Source organism: Lipomyces tetrasporus (assembly GCF_029532465.1).
Source record: "Lipomyces tetrasporus strain NRRL Y-64009 chromosome Unknown POJ06scaffold_8, whole genome shotgun sequence".
In the NCBI taxonomy this organism is placed as follows: Eukaryota; Fungi; Ascomycota; class Lipomycetes; order Lipomycetales; family Lipomycetaceae; genus Lipomyces; species Lipomyces tetrasporus.
In genome coordinates this window covers 334,343-351,496 of record NW_026611603.1, presented here as the reverse complement: position 1 = coordinate 351,496, position 17,154 = coordinate 334,343, and the positions used below count along the sequence as shown (strand labels likewise).

Here is a 17,154-nt window from a genome sequence, read left to right as displayed (position 1 = left end):
ATTTATACCCCCTGTTGTTCGCGCGCAAACTGATATTGTCGCCTTTAGCTTCCTATTTATTCGTTTCCTTGGTTTATTTATTTTTTGTATATTTATCCGTTTCGTTTTCCTTTCGTTCCTTTGTTTTTTTTGCCAGTACATGCATGTAAACAGCTTGTAAAATACACTGGCTTTCAAACAAAAAAAAAGCATATTTATGGTTCGTGGTCGTCAACTGCCGGTCAGCTGGGGGTCCCTTACAAGGTCTCCTGCGGGTTAGGGGAGACAGACGGCACTTCTTTTTCCGCGCCCTCCCGATTCCGGAGTTTCTCTGTTTGGGTCTCTCTTCGCTCTTCCCCGCTCCGGCACCATTTCCCGCTCCCCGGTCCCAAGTGGGTGTCGCGGGTAGGTAGTCTTTTTTTTTTTTCCCGCACGACAGCTTGTAGAGGGCAGCTACCTATAAAAGGCCCTGTTTCTCCCTCGTTGTACATTCTCAAGTTACAGCTCCCGTCAAATGGCCATGTTACTCCCAGTCGCACACAGTCATTTGTTCTACGTCTTCAGCAACTTCATGACCACTTACGAGCGGAGATTGTGTATGCGCAAGCAATCCAGGAGGAGTACTATAACCGCCATCGAGTCCCCAGGGGCCTGGTCTACAAACCCGGAGACTACGTCGAGCTCTTCACCACCACTTGAAATTATAAGCTCCTTCTTCCGAATTGCTGATCCTGACATACATATTTTTGTTCTCCAGAAATCGGATCTTGTTTTCTTGTCCCATATTTGTTCCCAGATCTTCGTGCTCGTAACATCGCCCTTGCCTAGCTTGAGCGGACAGCGCCGTGGATCCCCTGGCTTTGTCACCCAAAGGTTCATCTGCGTTGAGGTCTCCGGCTTGGGTCACCCAGTTTCAGCTCCGCTTTTGCATCTTTGCCATGGGTTGTTGATTTGCTGTGTGGTTTGTAGTGTGGTTTTGTTGGGTTACGGATATAGATATATATCGAGCCAGAATATAAAAAGGAGGGTCTGTACCTCGCTGGCTCGTCAGATAGGAAGTCTTGTATTTAATACAGTCAAGTCAGTCTCGCTCTCTTGTTCCCGTTTTCCTCCAGCCACCGTTACACATAGCCTACGGGCTCTGGCAGGCAGCTGGTGCCGTCGCCTTCAGCTTCCTCTTTTTATTCTTTCCTTCCTTTCTTGCTTTTGTTTTTGTTGGCCTATTTACTTTCTGTTCCTTGTTGTTCCGTCTTTCTTCGCCACTACTTGCCTGTAAATAGCTTTTAAAATATCACTGGCTTACAAACAAAAACAACCCTAACAATTGTTATTTTACATATTTTGTGTAATATAATATTAATTTATGATTAAGTTAAGTTATAGATCCAAACAAAGCTAAATTTAGAAAAGCTCTAACCCGGACAGAACTTCATTGACTAACTGTTCTTTGATTGCCTAAAACCATCGTACTCGAGCAAGTATGTGAGGTAAGAGATGGGTTGAAAATGAAGCATTGCATACATGTTGCTATGAATGTGGTCGACATGATTAGTCGTTATTCATATTATAATCACAGGGGCGGTAGTCATTATCTTGTCCGTGACAATAGTGTAATTAGATCAAGCTGCATCGAATTTGTCTCTGGAAGTCAAATTTCCACAGCTTGAAAGTCGCTTGTCCAATTACAGTCCTCATCAGAAGAAATATTCACCTAAAACCTATTGTTCGTTGCCAATGATGGGCTACCAACAAGACGTCTGTGATATGTGTCTTCGAGAGAACAAAGCCTGCCGATTTATTGGCGTATGAGGAGATTGAGTAACAGATCCGCAAGACACAACAATTTCAGACGATTATCAGCAACTGCTTGATCAAGTTTTGTACCACTATTGTAATTGTAGGCCATCCGAACTTTCCATCTGTTACAAATGGCTCCCGATTACGCGCGCAAAGTGCTTTATAGGACTTCAAAATACAATGCATCCCCACGTTGATTAGAGTAGTCATATTTGCCGTTTGCAAGGATCCCAGCAGACCTGCAGCAGCGTGACCGGCCTCTCCATGGAATTTGATGATATTGAGGCTGAATTTGTTAATGGCTTTGAAGCCCAGACAGCGCATAACTAGGGACGATCCGAGGATGCAGGCCGACTCCGCCGGACCTGATGCTAGCTGGACGCCGTAGTTGTTTGCGTTATGGGGATATATTATTATATATACATAGAGCGGCGTGTGACCGTCCAAAAAGTGATGAATTTGCTGCACTCCTCAACGCTGCGTCCACCCACAAACAACAACGTCGTGTGTCCAGATGCCACGTATATTCAATGGGAAATTGAGTGATATGGGTAACATGGGAAGTTCTTTGAGGTCGCCAACGATCAATCGTTCTATAGTACATCATGCAAGGAACTGTGTATCCAGGTTATTTTTGCAACAGGGGAGCTTGAAGTGGAGATCAGTACGTTCTCTCGTAATTAATCCATTGTACAGTGATGGACGGCCATGTACGCACCGCAATTACAAGCCGACCACGTCACCTAATGTAGCCAACCAAGTATTATACATACAAAGAATTTTGCGTCCCATAAAATATTTATAATACAGTGTCCAGTTCCAATCGCCAAAGTATCCAAGAAAAGAACAAAATCTAACACTACAAAGGCTTCCATAATTTTACATCCTAGAACGACGTATCTTCATTTACCATAACACTAATGCCAATACTAGGAATACCATCCGCGACAACAAACAGCAAATACGGTGCTGGCGGGGTGACGCTTCCGTATTCGGTACCAGGCATGCTGACAGTCAACGTCTGCAACGAGTTTGCGGAAGCACCGGACTCGAAGCCGGCATAGTCAAGGTAGACCATGCGATGGCCCATATGTGTCGAGTGTGTGACAAAGCCTCCATGGTAGAGGACAACTTTGACGTCACTTGTGTTTTCTTGCCCCTCGATGTACTTGAGCGTGAATGAGTCGCCATTTCTGAGCGAGGTGCTTGAGAGCTTGACACTGCGGGGCCGCCGTGACGCTTTGTCGCCCATGAGGTATGGTGGAGTGAAGATCTCGACCCGGAACTCAGTGACATAAGGCGTATACTCTGTTGGCTCGAGGATAGGCATCTCGACTGGATTAGAACCGGCGACCATTATTCTCCCGTCAGGAATGAGCAGAGCGACCGAGTGATACAGACGAGCAATTGTCGAGCTAGTAAGAATAGTAAATCGGGATCCAGTGGCCTTACTAGGATCGTACAAGACAGGGTAGTACACTGGATCAGTCGAAAGGTTGAACCCTTGGGAACCGTAGTGGCCACCGTTAATCCAGATAGAGGTTCCATCTGGAAGGAGGGTACCCTCGATCATATCGCGAGCTTTTGGCATACCCTCCATCTGCCATGTTGGATCGTCTTCCTCCGGGCGAATACGGCCACAGCTAGCCTCTGTAGGTGACGTAATATCCTGATAAGACCCACCGCCGCAGATCATGATCTCTGCAACGTATTCGTCATTAGAGCTGAGGGGGAGCATAACCGAGCCCCCAGCATTGGGGTAAGTACGATAGTCACCAGGCAGGTCAGGCAATGTCTTGAGGGAAGTGTTGGTTGCCACATCAAAGATAATGCTGGACTTAGAAACAAAAATAAAGAGTTCGCCGTCTCGGAGTAGATTGACCAAAGGATACATGTAGTATGGCTGGTTATGCGCCAAAAGATCCATAGGTATGCTGCCAGAATAAGACTTTCCGGACTTGTCGAGAAGCTCCCACGTAGGGTTGTTATTTGCTGGCACGGTAGGATCGAGACCGTTCAAGCTTCCACTGGCAACGAAAATTTCACCATTGGCAAGGCTTTGCGCAGTCGGATACCATCTGGCGGAATCAAGCTTATTCCCTGGCTCACTCCAAGCCTGGCCGTCGTACTCCGAGCTTGACTGCGAACGCTTGAGATATCGAATGCCTGTGAAACCATCGCCAACGGTCGGATCGAGCCTATCATAGTCAGCAAATGTTCAGGTACCTCACCAGGTAAAGCAAAATATCGCACCATGCAAGATCAGCGTTGCCACCCACTGAAATGAAATCACCATTCGCGAGGTAGGTACCACCAGAGCAGAATGCGTTCGTTCTATGGACATCAGTATCTGACTTTGACACAGATATCACAATATTGCCGAACATACTTGTAGGCGAGGGGCGCGTAGGTGTTGGTGTCAATATCATACTCCGATGAATAAGCATAGTAGCCGGTGTCCAGCTTGACCTGAGAGTAGTTTTCAACCTTGTCCAGGAAAACAACCTTTCCGTTAGGTAGCAATCCTGCGTGCATAGCTGGAACGCCCGACTGACCGACAATGTCAAATTTGCCACCATCATTACCGGATGCGACTGGAGCAGCAACCTCACCGGGAGAAATATCAATATCTCCTGTACAATCGCCAGACTGGCAGCCCGTACCGCAGTGGGCAGTGGTGTTGCCACAGTAGCCGTACTGGGAGCAGCAATTACCGAAGATCCAGTCACCGCAAACGGTACCGCCACTGGTAATACCACAGGTACCATCTGTAGTGACAGGTAGAGTAGATTGGGCAGCTGGAGCGACGGAGCTGATTGAGGGCTTGCCAATGACAGGTTCGCCGGTGGTGGAAGCCTGCACAAATGATGACGAATAGGAGGAGGAGGACGAGGAGGACGATGACGACAACGACGACGACGATGCGGACGCAGACGAACTTACAGCTGATGACGACGGCTCGGTAGTACTGGAGGACTCAGAAGTGCTAGGTGGCTCGGCACTGCTAGACAGCTCCGCATCACGAGAAGAGGCTACAGTGCTCGACGACTCGGTAGTTGGGTACCGGATAGTAGTTGATGATGCAACCTTACTTAAGGACGGGTCCGACTCGCTGGATAACTCAAGGGAACTTGCAGAAGGGGTACTTGTCCTAAAAGTGGACGTATGGGCAGCGGTGGTGGAGACTGTACTGACAATTGTACGCGTTATAACATCTAAGCATACTTCGCGTCAGCAAACGGCGGATCAGTTATTGATAAGTGAACAAACTACCTATACGACAATCATTACTTATAGAGCTCGACTGGGGGGACTCACTAGAGGAAGAAACGCCGCAGTAATCCTCGCCACTGCCGCAGTAACTGTACTGGGAACAACATTGGCCTGTCGGGCAGACGGTATCGTAGAAATCAGCACCGCAGCGACCGTCAATCGACACGGCGCCAGGCTCTGGAGTAGCATAGTCGGTCGTGCAGCCGGATACACAACCCGTGCCACAGTGCAAGTAGGTGTCGCCGCACCAGCCCGCAGCAGAGCAACAGGTGCCGTTGTAGATCGTCGAGTTGGGGTCGCAGACGCGGTTCTGGTGGTTCGGGCCGCACCTACCATCAACCGAATATCGGTCGTCACTTCCGCCGTCGCGCTTATGGTGGTGACCGCCAGTTCTTTCAGGAACGCATCTAACCAGAATTAGCAGATAGTCAATAAGTTAGGTCTGCGCAGAGTAGCCTACCGATTAAATTCATTGCAGTACTGGCCGCGGGGACAGATGCTGACGAGACTGTTCTGGGCGCAAAAGATGCTGAGCTTGGGGAAGAGCAATGCGTGCGTCGAAGTGACGAGCACAAACAGGAGAACAAAAGCGTATCTCATGACTGCGGATCTTTTAGAATGTCCAGAGAAGCAGAGCCCGAATATGCGGAGGGTAGAAGTACACGATATATGTACTTTAGACAGCCGAGACGTGACATCGTGGGGCTTGAGTCCGCTTTGGCGAAGCAAGGACGAGTCGAGGACACAAGCCGTTCGGCAGCCGGCAGGACGCGTCAATCCATTAGTCGATTAGAGCGTAAACAGACGCCAGAAAGGCGCGTTTTTGGGGCACGGTCGCCGATGAGGTAACAGAAGTAGGGAAGGGGTGCCTGAACGTGCGGCTTACTTGTGATGGAGCAGCATGCACGGGTGCAATACCGCAGCAACCCCGCAATTCAATCCCCGGAACAACCGCAGCCGCAGATTCAGGGGCAGCATCGCCAATTTCAACCGACCCCTTTTGCGCCATGTCAGGAAGATGTGGCCGTCAATTAAGGTGGACAGTTGCGCATTCCCTTTTGCGGCAGGAACTCCGGCGTTCTTGACGACGGTTTCTCCGCACGGCCGACTGGGCTGCTTGCCCGAACTCAGTCTATTTTACCATATACAGGCATTGTTTACTTGCAATTTAGTCCATCCTGCATAAGGCAATTCAAATGCCATCGGATAAGTCGTGTAAATCTTGATATCCAGTTACTCGGTGGTGACTCCATTAAATCTTACACAAGCTCCATCCAGTGAAATAATTAAAATAGTACATGCGTCAAAACTGCATCCCACAAACGCGAAAGTGCACACAAAAAGACCCCTAGTCCGATGTCTAGCTCACGAGCACCCATAGCAGAAAGAATACCTATTGTTCTTAGTTAGTATCCGTACCCATAACGAAACAGCTATGCGGTACAACTGGCACTTACAATAAGAATACCAAACACCTTGACCATCAGCCACCTATTGCTCGACACCCTCGCAAAGTATTGCAACAGCTCCCGCTGTGCGCCCGAGATATTAACCGCAATGTCTTCCGTGTCTGCGTCGATTCGCTGTACAACCTCCCTCTGCTCGGCCACCATCGTCGCCAACTGCGCGAAAATTCCACCCAGCTCGTGGATAGTGCTCTCGATCGCCTCTATCGCGGTGTTGCGCTCGCTGATGTATGTATCCTGCTGCTCCTCCAGCAGCATCAGACTCTGCTGCTGATCAGGCAACGTGAGGTACTCTCCTGCCTGGGCGTTCTGAGTGCCATACGGATTCTCCGGGTCGCCTTGCGAGCTCCCATACGGATTTTCTAAACTACTCTGGTTCTGTGGACCAGACTGCGCATACAACGGCGACTTACTTTGAAATCCGGACGCATCCTTGGCCGACGCCGTCGTCGAAGATATAAACTGCTCTGTCCGGGATTTGGACGCTTGTATGTTCTACCCACCTCAGTTCGCGGCCACATAAAATTACACAAACATTGCGAGGCTTACCTTCGTCCGGACTTCCAAAACTTCTCTAAACCCAGCCGTGACATCGGTAAGCTTGCCTTGCAGCAACACAACAACGTTTTCCGAGTGCTCGTCTACCTGACTCTCGCCTTTCCGGCCCCAATGCTTCTTTCCACCCTTTACGAACGACTGTAACTCCGATATGCTTTGATTAATCTTCGCCAGATCTTGCTTTATGACAAATGTTAACTCTGCGATCTCTACCGGCCTATCATCAAATAGCGTTTTCCGCTTAGCCACTACACCAGTTAGCCTTCATTATCGAAAAACTATCTGAAACCAAAGCATACATTGCGCAAGCCTATGCAACTTGCCCATAGCATTGTTAATATCCTTGCTAATCGTGACCGCCCGTCGGGCGAACTCTGTCCGCTGGCCCCTAGTAGCACCCACTCCAGGACCACTTAGCCCGCCGTTGGCACCGCTCGGTACTGGTGGCGAACTGGGCGACAAAAGAAGCTGATTTCGTGATGCCGACGCTGTCGCCGAGCTTATCTTTGACAGTGCCGCCACACAACTTCTGAACTCTTGTGTGCGGTCTTGAATTGCGATCGCCATATTGCTAAGCAGTGTCTTGATACCACTAAAGTGTACCGTCGAGAGCGAGATGAATGACGTCCGCGTGACTCGGTATTTGGGATTGGATGCCGGTCCAGTGATCTATCTTACACGTGTTGACGCCGCTGCAGAGTGTTCTTATCTGCTCTGGTCCTTTATGTAACCAAGTATCGCCAAATATATCTAATACCAAACTAGGTCCGATGCCGAGGCCTCTGTTGCTGTATGACGCTTGTCGATTGTTAGCCGTGAGCGCGCAACACCCTGTCCTGTATAGCTGCGAGATCCTTCGTGAACCGCCGGCATTACCAGCCGTTGTGGCGCGATTGTCGTTCGATGCACTCAAATATATTCGGTGGCGCAGCACCGTGGCAGACGCAGATCGAGTAAGCCCGAACCCTAATGCGAGCCCAAACCCTTGGACACAATACCCTAACCCCGGCAGGATGGTCGCAAGCGACATGTCCGCAAGTAATACCTGCAAGAAATGCTTGTCTTGCAGTTGGCGACAGTGAGATATGCTTGTGCGTCCATGATAACTTATATACTTAGTATTTATTTTTATCCCCTTATAGCCTGACCCCGCATTATCAACGCTCCTCGAAGAAAAGAATCCATTTACAAATGCTGCAAATGCAGTGCATCCTCCCAAGTACAACCAATACAACTAAATGCAACAAAATATCATACAAAAGAAAGGAAAGAAAAAGGAAATGCATGTTAAAATCAGTTCTATTCTCGTTTATTTACCCGCAGCTACGGGATTAGGTTCAACGTCTTCCGGGATGACTTTGCTGAGTATCAGGTCGCCGTTGATTGTCCATAAATACAAGCTCGAGCCATCAGAGGTCAGAATCTCTCCCGTCTCGTCCGAAATTGCAACGGTCTGCCATTCCCGTCAGATCAAGTCTCTGTGAATAAATTCTCATAGGTCACGTACCTTTATCTTCCTCTCATGATTCAGCTCTCGCACGAACCGCAATCGGTTCAAGTCCCATACGAGCACGATCCCGTCCTCAGAAGCACTGACGATGGCACTAAATGATCTGGAAATCGCAAGCGATAAAATAGGCGTCGTATGCCCGCGCAGAGAAGCCTTGAATTGCACCTCCATGGACTTTAGGTTTCCTTGCATGCGCCAAACGCATATCACGCAGTCGTACCCCGCCGTCACGAGCGTGCGCGGATCCGCGATTTTGACGCACGTCAGATGACTCTGGTGTAATTTCTCGACATGACCAATTAGCTACAACAGACTGTTAGACTTGTGCTATACTCAATCTCTCTACACACCGAATCCTACTTTTCCATTCTCGATAAGTTTAAACCTAACACCGTCGTCGCAGAATCCCCATTCCACCATACGATCATACGACGGCGGCACAAATGCGCAAAACAGCGGATTCATCTGGGCCATTAGCTTCTCCCGCTCGCCTTTGAACAGCGAGATCGCATAGTCGAACCGCTTATTGATATCGCTCATTGGAGACAGCATCTGTAGCAACGAGTCCAGCTCTTTGTCGACCTCAAACTGGACAGGCTTCAACACTTCCCGCTGCGGATGCGGACGCGTAAATACTTGATGCGGAGTCTGTCCGAAATTGTGAATAATGCCAATCGTCGCAATCCGCTCCAGCGGATCCTCGATTTTGTCTAGATCAATCGCGCCATGGTAGCTCAGGTGATGGAAAACGTTCGTCGCCTCCACCGCTGCCTCACCACGTTGCTTGTATCCAAACACGAGGTCGATCCATTCGTGAAGATGCTGACTCACATACGGACTCTCCAGAGCCTCTCGGTTCTTTTGGATAAATATCTTGGCGTCGCCTTTAGCCCATGGCGGTAACTGCACAGAGCTAATTTCCGCACCGCTGCCTTGCAGTGTGCCAAACTTGAACTCATTCGCGTTCACAAGGAACTCCGGGAGGTAGAAAAATTCAGGAATTAGTTCACGTACATCAGCCATGTTCTCTCGCGAAGCAGATTGCCAGGCACGCTCAATAGAGTAGAATAGGCGATCTGCATGGTCAAAGTGGCCACCTTGCAAAAGCAAGTATGACTGAACAAAGGGCTCGAGACGAATAAGATACGAAGAGACGATCATAGCAGAAGAAAAATGCGTGCCATAATGAAATGGCGGAGAGAGGTTGTCATTGAGATCCGCTAGTGATTGGTACCGATCCCTGAACTCCTTCTCGCGCTCCGGAGTCTGAGCCCCCATCGGCTTCGACAGGTCCCTGTATGACGCCGGGTTGGTAAGATCGAGTTCAGCGCTGGTGTAGTCCGCAATAACCCATGGAAACACCGGATATTGCGTGAGATCATTGTACGTCCGCCCGGCCATAGTGTTGACCAGCATCAGATAGTAGAAATTGGAGATTTCGCCTTTGACCCATCGACGTGCAGCTATGTTGGAGGTGCCAGTTGCAAACACATTGGCAATCTTGCCAAGTTGACCGGCAAAACCGCCTTGCAGCGATGGCTGTAGTGCCATCCGCCATAATTCGTCCGAGAACGTAGCGCCAGAATTAGTGTCGCTGATGGAAACTTTGCCAATCAATTGATTATGAATCGCGTCTCGTTCTTTGACTGAAATGGTCGTTATCAAAAAACTGCGCCCGTCTGCAAAGAAGAACTCTAACGCAACATTGCGGAATAAAAACTGACGACGCGAAACCGAAACCAAATCGTCCAGTGACCAGTGCCGACTATCATGTTGGCGACTATCTAGTGACCGCACACTCTGCTTATCCGATCCAGCAATTGTCTGCAGATATGGATCACGCTCTTGTGTGGGAGCCTCCCACAGGTTCACTATTTCTCCGTCAGATCGTTGGAAGAAGTTGTCGATGAGATACAAGTTGTTGCGACCTTGGATCAGAAGGCCCTCAACCGATTCAAGTCCTATAATTCTGCAGACGTTCCATAAGTCCACAACCGAGTCACCTTGCTCCAGGCTACGCAGGACTTTCCGGTTTTTATCCTCATATGCGTCATCATCAGCTTTCTGGCCCCTGGGATCTTCAACCATCTCAAAGCCGTCGTCATTCTCTGCGACTCCTTCATTGACGTTCGAACCGCTATTACTAGCTGAGGCATCTTGTTTCTCTGTGGACGCTATTGTATCGTCGACAGTCATTTCCGACAGCTCGTCCGAGACTTCCTGCGGTGTGACGCTCAGGTCTGAGTGCTCAAGAGTGGGCCTCTGGGAGATCTCCTCGCCTTTTGGAAGGTACTCTACCAGATTACCGCGAGTATCCGGAATCATCCTCTTACGCATTCGATCCTTGCCTTCCGTTAGATCAAGTCTCCACCGTTGTTTTTTGCCATCCTCAATAACGCCACGCGGTCTTGTAAGATCGATTTCCAGCTTTGAATACTCTGAAGACAAGAATGTGAGTGTATCTTGCTGATCCTGCAAGTTCCGCATGAACTTGATATGCTCCGTATTGTAGATCGCAGATTGCCAGTACCGCAACGACATTTTGTGGTCATTGAACACAACGCGGTTGTGATTGTCTTCGTTGGCTGTCTGCCGCAATCGCTCACGGCGCTTAGTCATCCGAAGCTTGGCATTGTCCTCGGACATTTTGTTCTCATTCCCCACGAAAATCTCCCACTCTTTTGATACAGTGCCGAGGAAGAAATCGTCAAGAGCAGCCCTATTCGTGTCCACCCATTCCAAGAATGAACTATTGTCCAGTTCCATCAGTTTCTTAAATCCTTTCGTGAGTTGGCGATCGGTCGATTTGACTTGGTCAAGAATAAGTGAGGTCTCAACTGGTTTATGAACCAGAACCATTCGCCAATTATTCGCCGCCGCGTGTCGAACGTGCACGTTTGCATCGATTAACTGGATATAGAGAAGATAACAGATCAATTTGATCAGGTTGTCCTCTGTGAACGCGGGAGATAGCAAAACATTCTGCCAATATAGCATGCGGTCAAGAAACTTCACTACCGCTTCAGGCTCAGCCCGTATGTCGTCTAGCTCAGCTAGCCTGAAGAGGACCAATTTCATGAAAACTAATCGAAGATTCGATACAACATGCAGACATAACCTGACATGCTTGAGGCGCTCAACTGTTGGTTGTTGTAGATACTCGATCACCATTCCTATCAGTTCAAGCAGCGGTTCAGCACCTCCAAGAAACCATCCTGTCATTGACATTAGCACGTCATACATCATTGAAATTAAAATTACAATTGTCGCACCATTGAACACCGAATCAACAAGCTGCTGCGCAAATTTGCCAAAGTTGATAAGAGTGCGCGATTCACACAGCAGTCTCATATTCAAGGAGATCGTGGTGTTTAGCTGAGCCACCGTATTTCTCAACAGGTACGTCTCAAAATATATTTGATATTCTTGAAACGTCGGAGGAATCTTATGTTGTCAATCGTGAGCGCCTGCAACTATAATCTTTAGAAACTCACCAAGATCGAAATGCTCAGCTCCGAAAAATCTTTCTTGATCAACACTTGATCAACAAACACGGCAACCACCATTTCTAATAGACCTTCAACGACGCGATTAACCACTTTGAATTCCCTGAATCTAGTCTTCCGCCCGACTGTAGATAATGAGGCTTTACTAGAAGTGCTAGTCGTGCCAGATGGGGAGTTATTCAAGTCCGAAGTCACCAGCACAAACGACGAACCACGCCGTAGTGACGAGGCCCGCGGTCTCTCCCCGGAACTCAATATCGTCGAACTAGGCGTACTCGGCGCTTTTACTGTCTTCATGATTTGAGCAGGATTGCCGGTTCTAGAAGCTGGTCTTACAACGATATCACCGCCATCAAATGTCAGTGCAGAATCGCGTGATTGCAACTCAATTTCCGGACTGACAGATTCGGAGTTGCATATGGCAGGGAACAAAATGCCAAGAATTTCCTGAAGAAATGCTGGTTTCGTGCAAAATTCCTGGAACGCTAGACAAGTGGCGTGCATCTCGCTAAAGAATTGAGTGAGGACTTGAAGGTACTTGCCGAAATCCTCAGTAGTCGGGATCTGTGAGGGCGTTCGAGCACTTGGAACTGCAGCTGCTCTCTCTGCCTTCGATATAGCTTCTAATGGTTCCTCAGATTTCGCTTCGTTGTTCTCCATCGCTGCTACTCTTTCGTCTTTTCTATGCTCCTCTGATATAATGGATAGGGCACCAGCCTTGAGCATGGCACCAATCACTGTAAACATCTCTGGATACACGACAGCTGCCTTCCCGTCACATCTAAACATCTCCACGAGATGAAAGAGGTCCAATGTGCTCTTGATTTCCAGTGTCGCTACATCAATTCCAAATAGGATTGCCAGACAGATGGGCCATAGTTCAGGAATAATCCACCGAGATTTAAGTCGCTCCTTCATTATCACAAATCCACCATTTTTGGTAGCAAATTTCGTGACGTAGCTGGGCCCATGGATGATTAATAATCTCGCAAGAATCTTCGCTCCAGCGATCACCGCCCTGCGATCATCTTGCGCCAAGAGGAACAACACCCATTTGTTGGTAACGGTGCGTGCAAACTTTTTCACCGTTGCGGATGACGAGGGATCACACAATATTTCAGTGAAAATACGTAGAACCATGAATCCGATTTCGGCCCGCGAAGTATCACTTTGACTGAACTTTTCCTCGTCCTGGAGCCGTTTAAGTGATGACGATGCATCTATTACATTGTCAGTACATGTGGGACGAAAGCCATAGTACGTGCATACTCTCGTTGAAGGAATAAGTAATGAAGAGAGATAACGAACGCATCACCTCTGCAGACACGTTGGTCTGAATGATACGCTTGAATGCAGGAATGAAGTAGTCGAGAGCTTCCCGAGTGAAGGAGCCAGTTTTCAGAGCCTGCAGAAACTTTTTCACGATCCCTAAATTGATTAGTCTCCACGCGATCAATGTCATCAGTTGCCACCTACTCATTCGTGTGAGTCGCTTAGCATTGTACGTGTGATACTTGCTTTGAAGGCCAAACACGGCGAACTGATCAAAGTAAACTCTCAGGGTACCAATATCGGCGACCTTCCATATGTCGAAATCTACTAGCAGTATCCGGTATGCTAGCGGGTTGATTATCATCGACTCCAGAGGGTCTTGAAAATTGTGCCCAACAAACTCCAGAACTATATTCAACAGCTTTCGATTGATCATGCCTGAATCTGAATGGATCTTTATTAAATTCCCTAGAATGGCAAATCCATGTACTCGCTCCATGTCGTCTGAGTTCCGCCAGTTCTCTCGAAGCGTTTCAAATGCAATCGACACAGCACGACACAGCTGCTCCGGGGTATTGGCAAGCTCCGCCATTTTTAGTGAAAGTGCGGACCCGCCCAACCTCCATGCTGCATCGTCCAAGCTTTGTGGGATCACCGGCACCGGGTCTCCAGAACCAATCCCAATGCCATTTGGCGACGAAACCGCTATGTTAATGTCGGGTACTGCGGCATTAACAATGATGAGATGGTTTCGACTTAACAGAGTTATATTCTTTGGAGATTGCCGAAAGCCATGCTCGTTTTGAAGTGTGCGAGGATTGATGACGTTCTTCGCATGGATGCTGAGAAGTATTTTGAACTCCGGGAGCAAGTTTGAGGCTCGTCCTCGAATTGCATTAATTATGTCACTACTTTCCTCGCGACCAGCGTGCAGATTCTCATTTCTTAACGTTAACGCTGCGGACGCTTCGTAGGTTTGAAAGCTGGCGAGAGCGTCCTGATAATTACCATAGTAACGAGGCCCTAGTCTGTAATGAACCGCAAGAGTGTCGTCGGATAATATGTCCTCGAATATGTGGAGCGAAGATAATCGCCAAATAGAGTGGCTTAGATTGGGACCCGGACCGGGTGTTAAGTCTGCGGGTGTACCGATGAATGCTTGGGCATGTCCATCGTTCGGCGGATTAGAAGGATACGGACATTTGATCGTCTCGACAAATTCACCGTTAACATGAAGCGAGGCTTTCGATCCGGAACTGACCCGCGACTTCTTATGAGATACACAGATAAAGTACCAATTTCCAGGTTCGAAATTCACGGATTTGAACCTCACCGAACCCCTGCTGGATGTTACTGACGTCTGCAATATAAGCTTCTTGGTTTCCTTCTCAATGTAAACTAGAGTGAAACACCGCTGAGAATTATCAAAAACACCAAATAGGGTAGTGTGATTATTATAGTCATATTTGTCGATTTTTATCCACGCTGTAAATGTATATCCGGATGATGCAGGTGGGAAGGTGCGGCCCAGCGAATTCAATTCAATGGTAGAGTAACCATTTAGCGAAAGATCAAATACAATGTGCGCCGGCTCCCTTGATGCTCGGATGCCGGAGAGTAATACCTTAGCAACTTCATTGGACTTCATAGCATGATGGAACAAACTTTTGGCTGTAGGTGTGCCGACCCCAAGCTCCATCAGTGAGTCTGTGAGACATTGATACTCGGTCAATATTCTCTTGTCGATGCCCTTGTCATTCCATGCGAGTGGAAGAATCCAGTCCATGATCCCAGTACCGTATATCGCGACTTTATTATGAGCTGAGGAGCCAGCAAGAGATGTAAGGCACACCAAGACGGCCACAGATATATATACGTCTTCCTCAGGCAGGTCCTGCAGGATGTCGTAGATAAACGTAACTGCAAACGGATTGCGGACAATATCTCGTGAAAAGGAACTGATTACTTGTTCGTGAATGTGGCGGATGATATCTGCTGGCGAAGAAGTATCTGACAGTTGTCTAACTTTGTGTCCCAGCGCATTAAAGAATGTCGTGATAGAAAAATCCGAGATCATAAACGCAAATAATATGCCGAGAACTTCTTTAGGACCTTGATCAATCAGGCCGGTATTGACGACGGCTATCTTGATAGTATCCAGTCCGATTCTGTCCGTGAAGTATCGCCGATTGACTGGTGCATCAAACAGAGCGTCCGAGAATATATTAAAGATACACTTGAGAAGTTCCATTGGCTCTGAGAATCCGACATCGTCGTCTGTTGCGACAATACTTGTTAGAGCTTCTACCACAGACTCGAAACCCAACGACAACCGGAACACGTCCTTGCTTTCCGGGGACTCAACAAGGTTTCGCTGCAACTCGTATAGACTATGTAGTCGAAAAACAAACTCGTCATCGCTGTTTAGAGACTCAACCAGGGTGCGAATAGGATGTGGAGTTGCGGACGCGTTCACGGTGGAGACCACGGGTCCTGCAGTCCGACTATGCCGAGTCGGCGATACAGAGCGGCCACGAGCACCGCTGCCAGACGGCATTGGGGACAGAGAATTCACCATTGAATTCCAAGGCTAGGTGATTGCATCTGGCAATGAGAGTCACGCAACGAGTCTGCAAAATGGTGGAATTGTTGTGATTCTGAACGCAAGTGTAAGATTGTGCTAATCTATATACCCGTGCGACGCGAAGTTGGCTATCGAAATTAACGCATAAATGCGACAGCTCTCACCACCTACGGAGTATGTTATTCTTCCGTGCTGCATAAGCAAGAAGTCCCAACGCGTTGCGGACTTCGCGATGCAGTCTGTCCGGCTCGCAGCTTTCTTTGTTATTGTCATTATTCCTGAGACCATGATTAAATTGATACAGAGAATTGTATAAAGTGTACTTCTATGTAATTTACAAGATATATACAAGCTATGCCATTTGGTGATCCAACGAATCTACATAGATTACCATCATCTATCCACATCTATCACCTCTCCAAATTGATTGCGTTTCCGAATTTCTCGTATAGGACCTTCTTTAGTTCGTCCATCTCGTCTTTTATCGACCGGATTTTATCCTCCAAGTCGTTGAGCTCTGTGACCGTGCTTTCTTTGAGGTCAATTAGTCACTTGGGCTCGTCAATTAGTTTTACTGCAGAACTTACCAGATTCTCCTTCAAGCCTCTCAACAACCTCTGACTGCTTAAGCCAATAAAACGCATCACCAATTTTATATCTAGTACGTGGCGTTAGTGATGTGAATCCTGCATGAGTATTGTCGGCAAATGAACCTACTGGACAAGATCATCCTCATCAACTAGTTCGATCTCGGTTCCTACATCCTCCAAGTACTCGTTCTCATCCTTCTTTTGCTGGTACAGATCCTCTAGCTCCGACAGGCGCGAATTCAATTTCGAAAAGCCGTTGATTCGTTGCTGGTCTTCCCACGAGACTGACACATCGGGAGATTCCTGTCCTGCTGGAAGCTGCCTCTACTTAGCCAGCGAATCCTTGTCTGACGTCAATTTAGCTTACCATTTGTAAACTCATTGTAGAAGCAGAAAAGTGAAGTAGTTAGAAATGTACTTGTAGTATTTAGTAGCGGATTGGTCCTGCCTACAAGTGAAAGCGTGGGTAATGTTTGGGACTTGGGACTGTCACGCTCGAGCTTAATTGTCAAACCAGAACCAATTGATGAACGTTCCTTTGCATTTGTCCCGGCAATCCTCTGGCTGTGTTCAACTATTATTTCCGCATACAGTGAAGAGCAATGCATAATAAGGTAAG

General features: G+C 48.0%; 5 protein-coding genes across 5 annotated transcripts; 1 reads left to right on the top strand and 4 right to left on the bottom strand.

The window, feature by feature from the left end:
- Positions 1–303: 303 nt before the first annotated feature.
- POJ06DRAFT_137701 (uncharacterized protein) lies at positions 304–1,295 on the top strand. The gene has a single exon (XM_056184482.1). The coding sequence runs from the start codon at positions 494–496 to the stop codon at positions 1,253–1,255; it is 762 nt and encodes a 253-aa protein (XP_056042062.1). The 5' UTR covers positions 304–493; the 3' UTR covers positions 1,256–1,295.
- A 1,326-nt stretch (positions 1,296–2,621) lies between these two features.
- Positions 2,622–5,649, bottom strand: POJ06DRAFT_292252 (glyoxal oxidase N-terminus-domain-containing protein; the record flags this gene model as incomplete). The annotated part of the gene is made up of 5 exons (XM_056190391.1): positions 2,622–3,974; positions 4,030–4,110; positions 4,166–4,991; positions 5,095–5,456; positions 5,510–5,649. 5 exons carry the CDS (start codon positions 5,647–5,649, stop codon positions 2,663–2,665), a joined length of 2,721 nt encoding a protein of 906 aa, XP_056042061.1. The 3' UTR covers positions 2,622–2,662.
- Positions 5,650–6,169: 520 nt separating this feature from the next.
- POJ06DRAFT_257506 (t-SNARE) lies at positions 6,170–7,951 on the bottom strand. Its single transcript, XM_056188151.1, has 4 exons — positions 7,373–7,951; positions 7,065–7,321; positions 6,507–7,010; positions 6,170–6,442 (listed from the first exon to the last, which is right to left on the bottom strand). Exons 1-4 carry the CDS (start codon positions 7,638–7,640, stop codon positions 6,410–6,412), a joined length of 1,062 nt encoding a protein of 353 aa, XP_056042060.1. The 5' UTR covers positions 7,641–7,951; the 3' UTR covers positions 6,170–6,409.
- Positions 7,952–8,039: 88 nt separating this feature from the next.
- On the bottom strand, positions 8,040–16,024 carry POJ06DRAFT_257502 (uncharacterized protein). The gene is made up of 7 exons (XM_056188150.1): positions 13,566–16,024; positions 13,359–13,517; positions 12,078–13,309; positions 11,856–12,027; positions 8,944–11,798; positions 8,581–8,886; positions 8,040–8,526 (listed from the first exon to the last, which is right to left on the bottom strand). Exons 1-7 carry the CDS (start codon positions 15,937–15,939, stop codon positions 8,383–8,385), a joined length of 7,242 nt encoding a protein of 2,413 aa, XP_056042059.1. The 5' UTR covers positions 15,940–16,024; the 3' UTR covers positions 8,040–8,382.
- Positions 16,025–16,223: 199 nt separating this feature from the next.
- On the bottom strand, positions 16,224–17,000 carry POJ06DRAFT_257499 (Prefoldin subunit-domain-containing protein). Its single transcript, XM_056188149.1, has 4 exons — positions 16,903–17,000; positions 16,663–16,853; positions 16,533–16,603; positions 16,224–16,477 (listed from the first exon to the last, which is right to left on the bottom strand). The coding sequence occupies exons 1-4, from the start codon at positions 16,915–16,917 to the stop codon at positions 16,356–16,358; spliced, it is 399 nt and encodes a 132-aa protein (XP_056042058.1). The 5' UTR covers positions 16,918–17,000; the 3' UTR covers positions 16,224–16,355.
- Positions 17,001–17,154: the final 154 nt, after the last annotated feature.

What these genes read in the sequence shown, in the direction of transcription:
- POJ06DRAFT_257506 (XM_056188151.1), bottom strand. Translation starts at nt 7,640, where the DNA reads ATGGCGATCGCAATTCAAGACCGCACACAAGAGTTCAGAAGTTGTGTG. An exon ending in GTTGCATAGGCTTGCGCAAT is followed by an intron (nt 7,322 to 7,372) that starts GTATGCTTTGGT and finishes TAACTGGTGTAG; the next exon opens with TGGCTAAGCGGAAAACGCTA. An exon ending in AGGTGTTTGGTATTCTTATT is followed by an intron (nt 6,443 to 6,506) that starts GTAAGTGCCAGT and finishes TAAGAACAATAG; the next exon opens with GTATTCTTTCTGCTATGGGT.
- POJ06DRAFT_257502 (XM_056188150.1), bottom strand. Translation starts at nt 15,939, where the DNA reads ATGGTGAATTCTCTGTCCCCAATGCCGTCTGGCAGCGGTGCTCGTGGC. An exon ending in TACTTATTCCTTCAACGAGA is followed by an intron (nt 13,310 to 13,358) that starts GTATGCACGTAC and finishes ACAATGTAATAG; the next exon opens with ATGCATCGTCATCACTTAAA. An exon ending in TGTTGATTCGGTGTTCAATG is followed by an intron (nt 11,799 to 11,855) that starts GTGCGACAATTG and finishes TGTCAATGACAG; the next exon opens with GATGGTTTCTTGGAGGTGCT.
- POJ06DRAFT_257499 (XM_056188149.1), bottom strand. An exon ending in GATGAGGATGATCTTGTCCA is followed by an intron (nt 16,604 to 16,662) that starts GTAGGTTCATTT and finishes GCCACGTACTAG; the next exon opens with ATATAAAATTGGTGATGCGT. An exon ending in GAGGCTTGAAGGAGAATCTG is followed by an intron (nt 16,478 to 16,532) that starts GTAAGTTCTGCA and finishes TTGACCTCAAAG; the next exon opens with AAAGCACGGTCACAGAGCTC.
- POJ06DRAFT_137701 (XM_056184482.1), top strand. Translation starts at nt 494, where the DNA reads ATGGCCATGTTACTCCCAGTCGCACACAGTCATTTGTTCTACGTCTTC.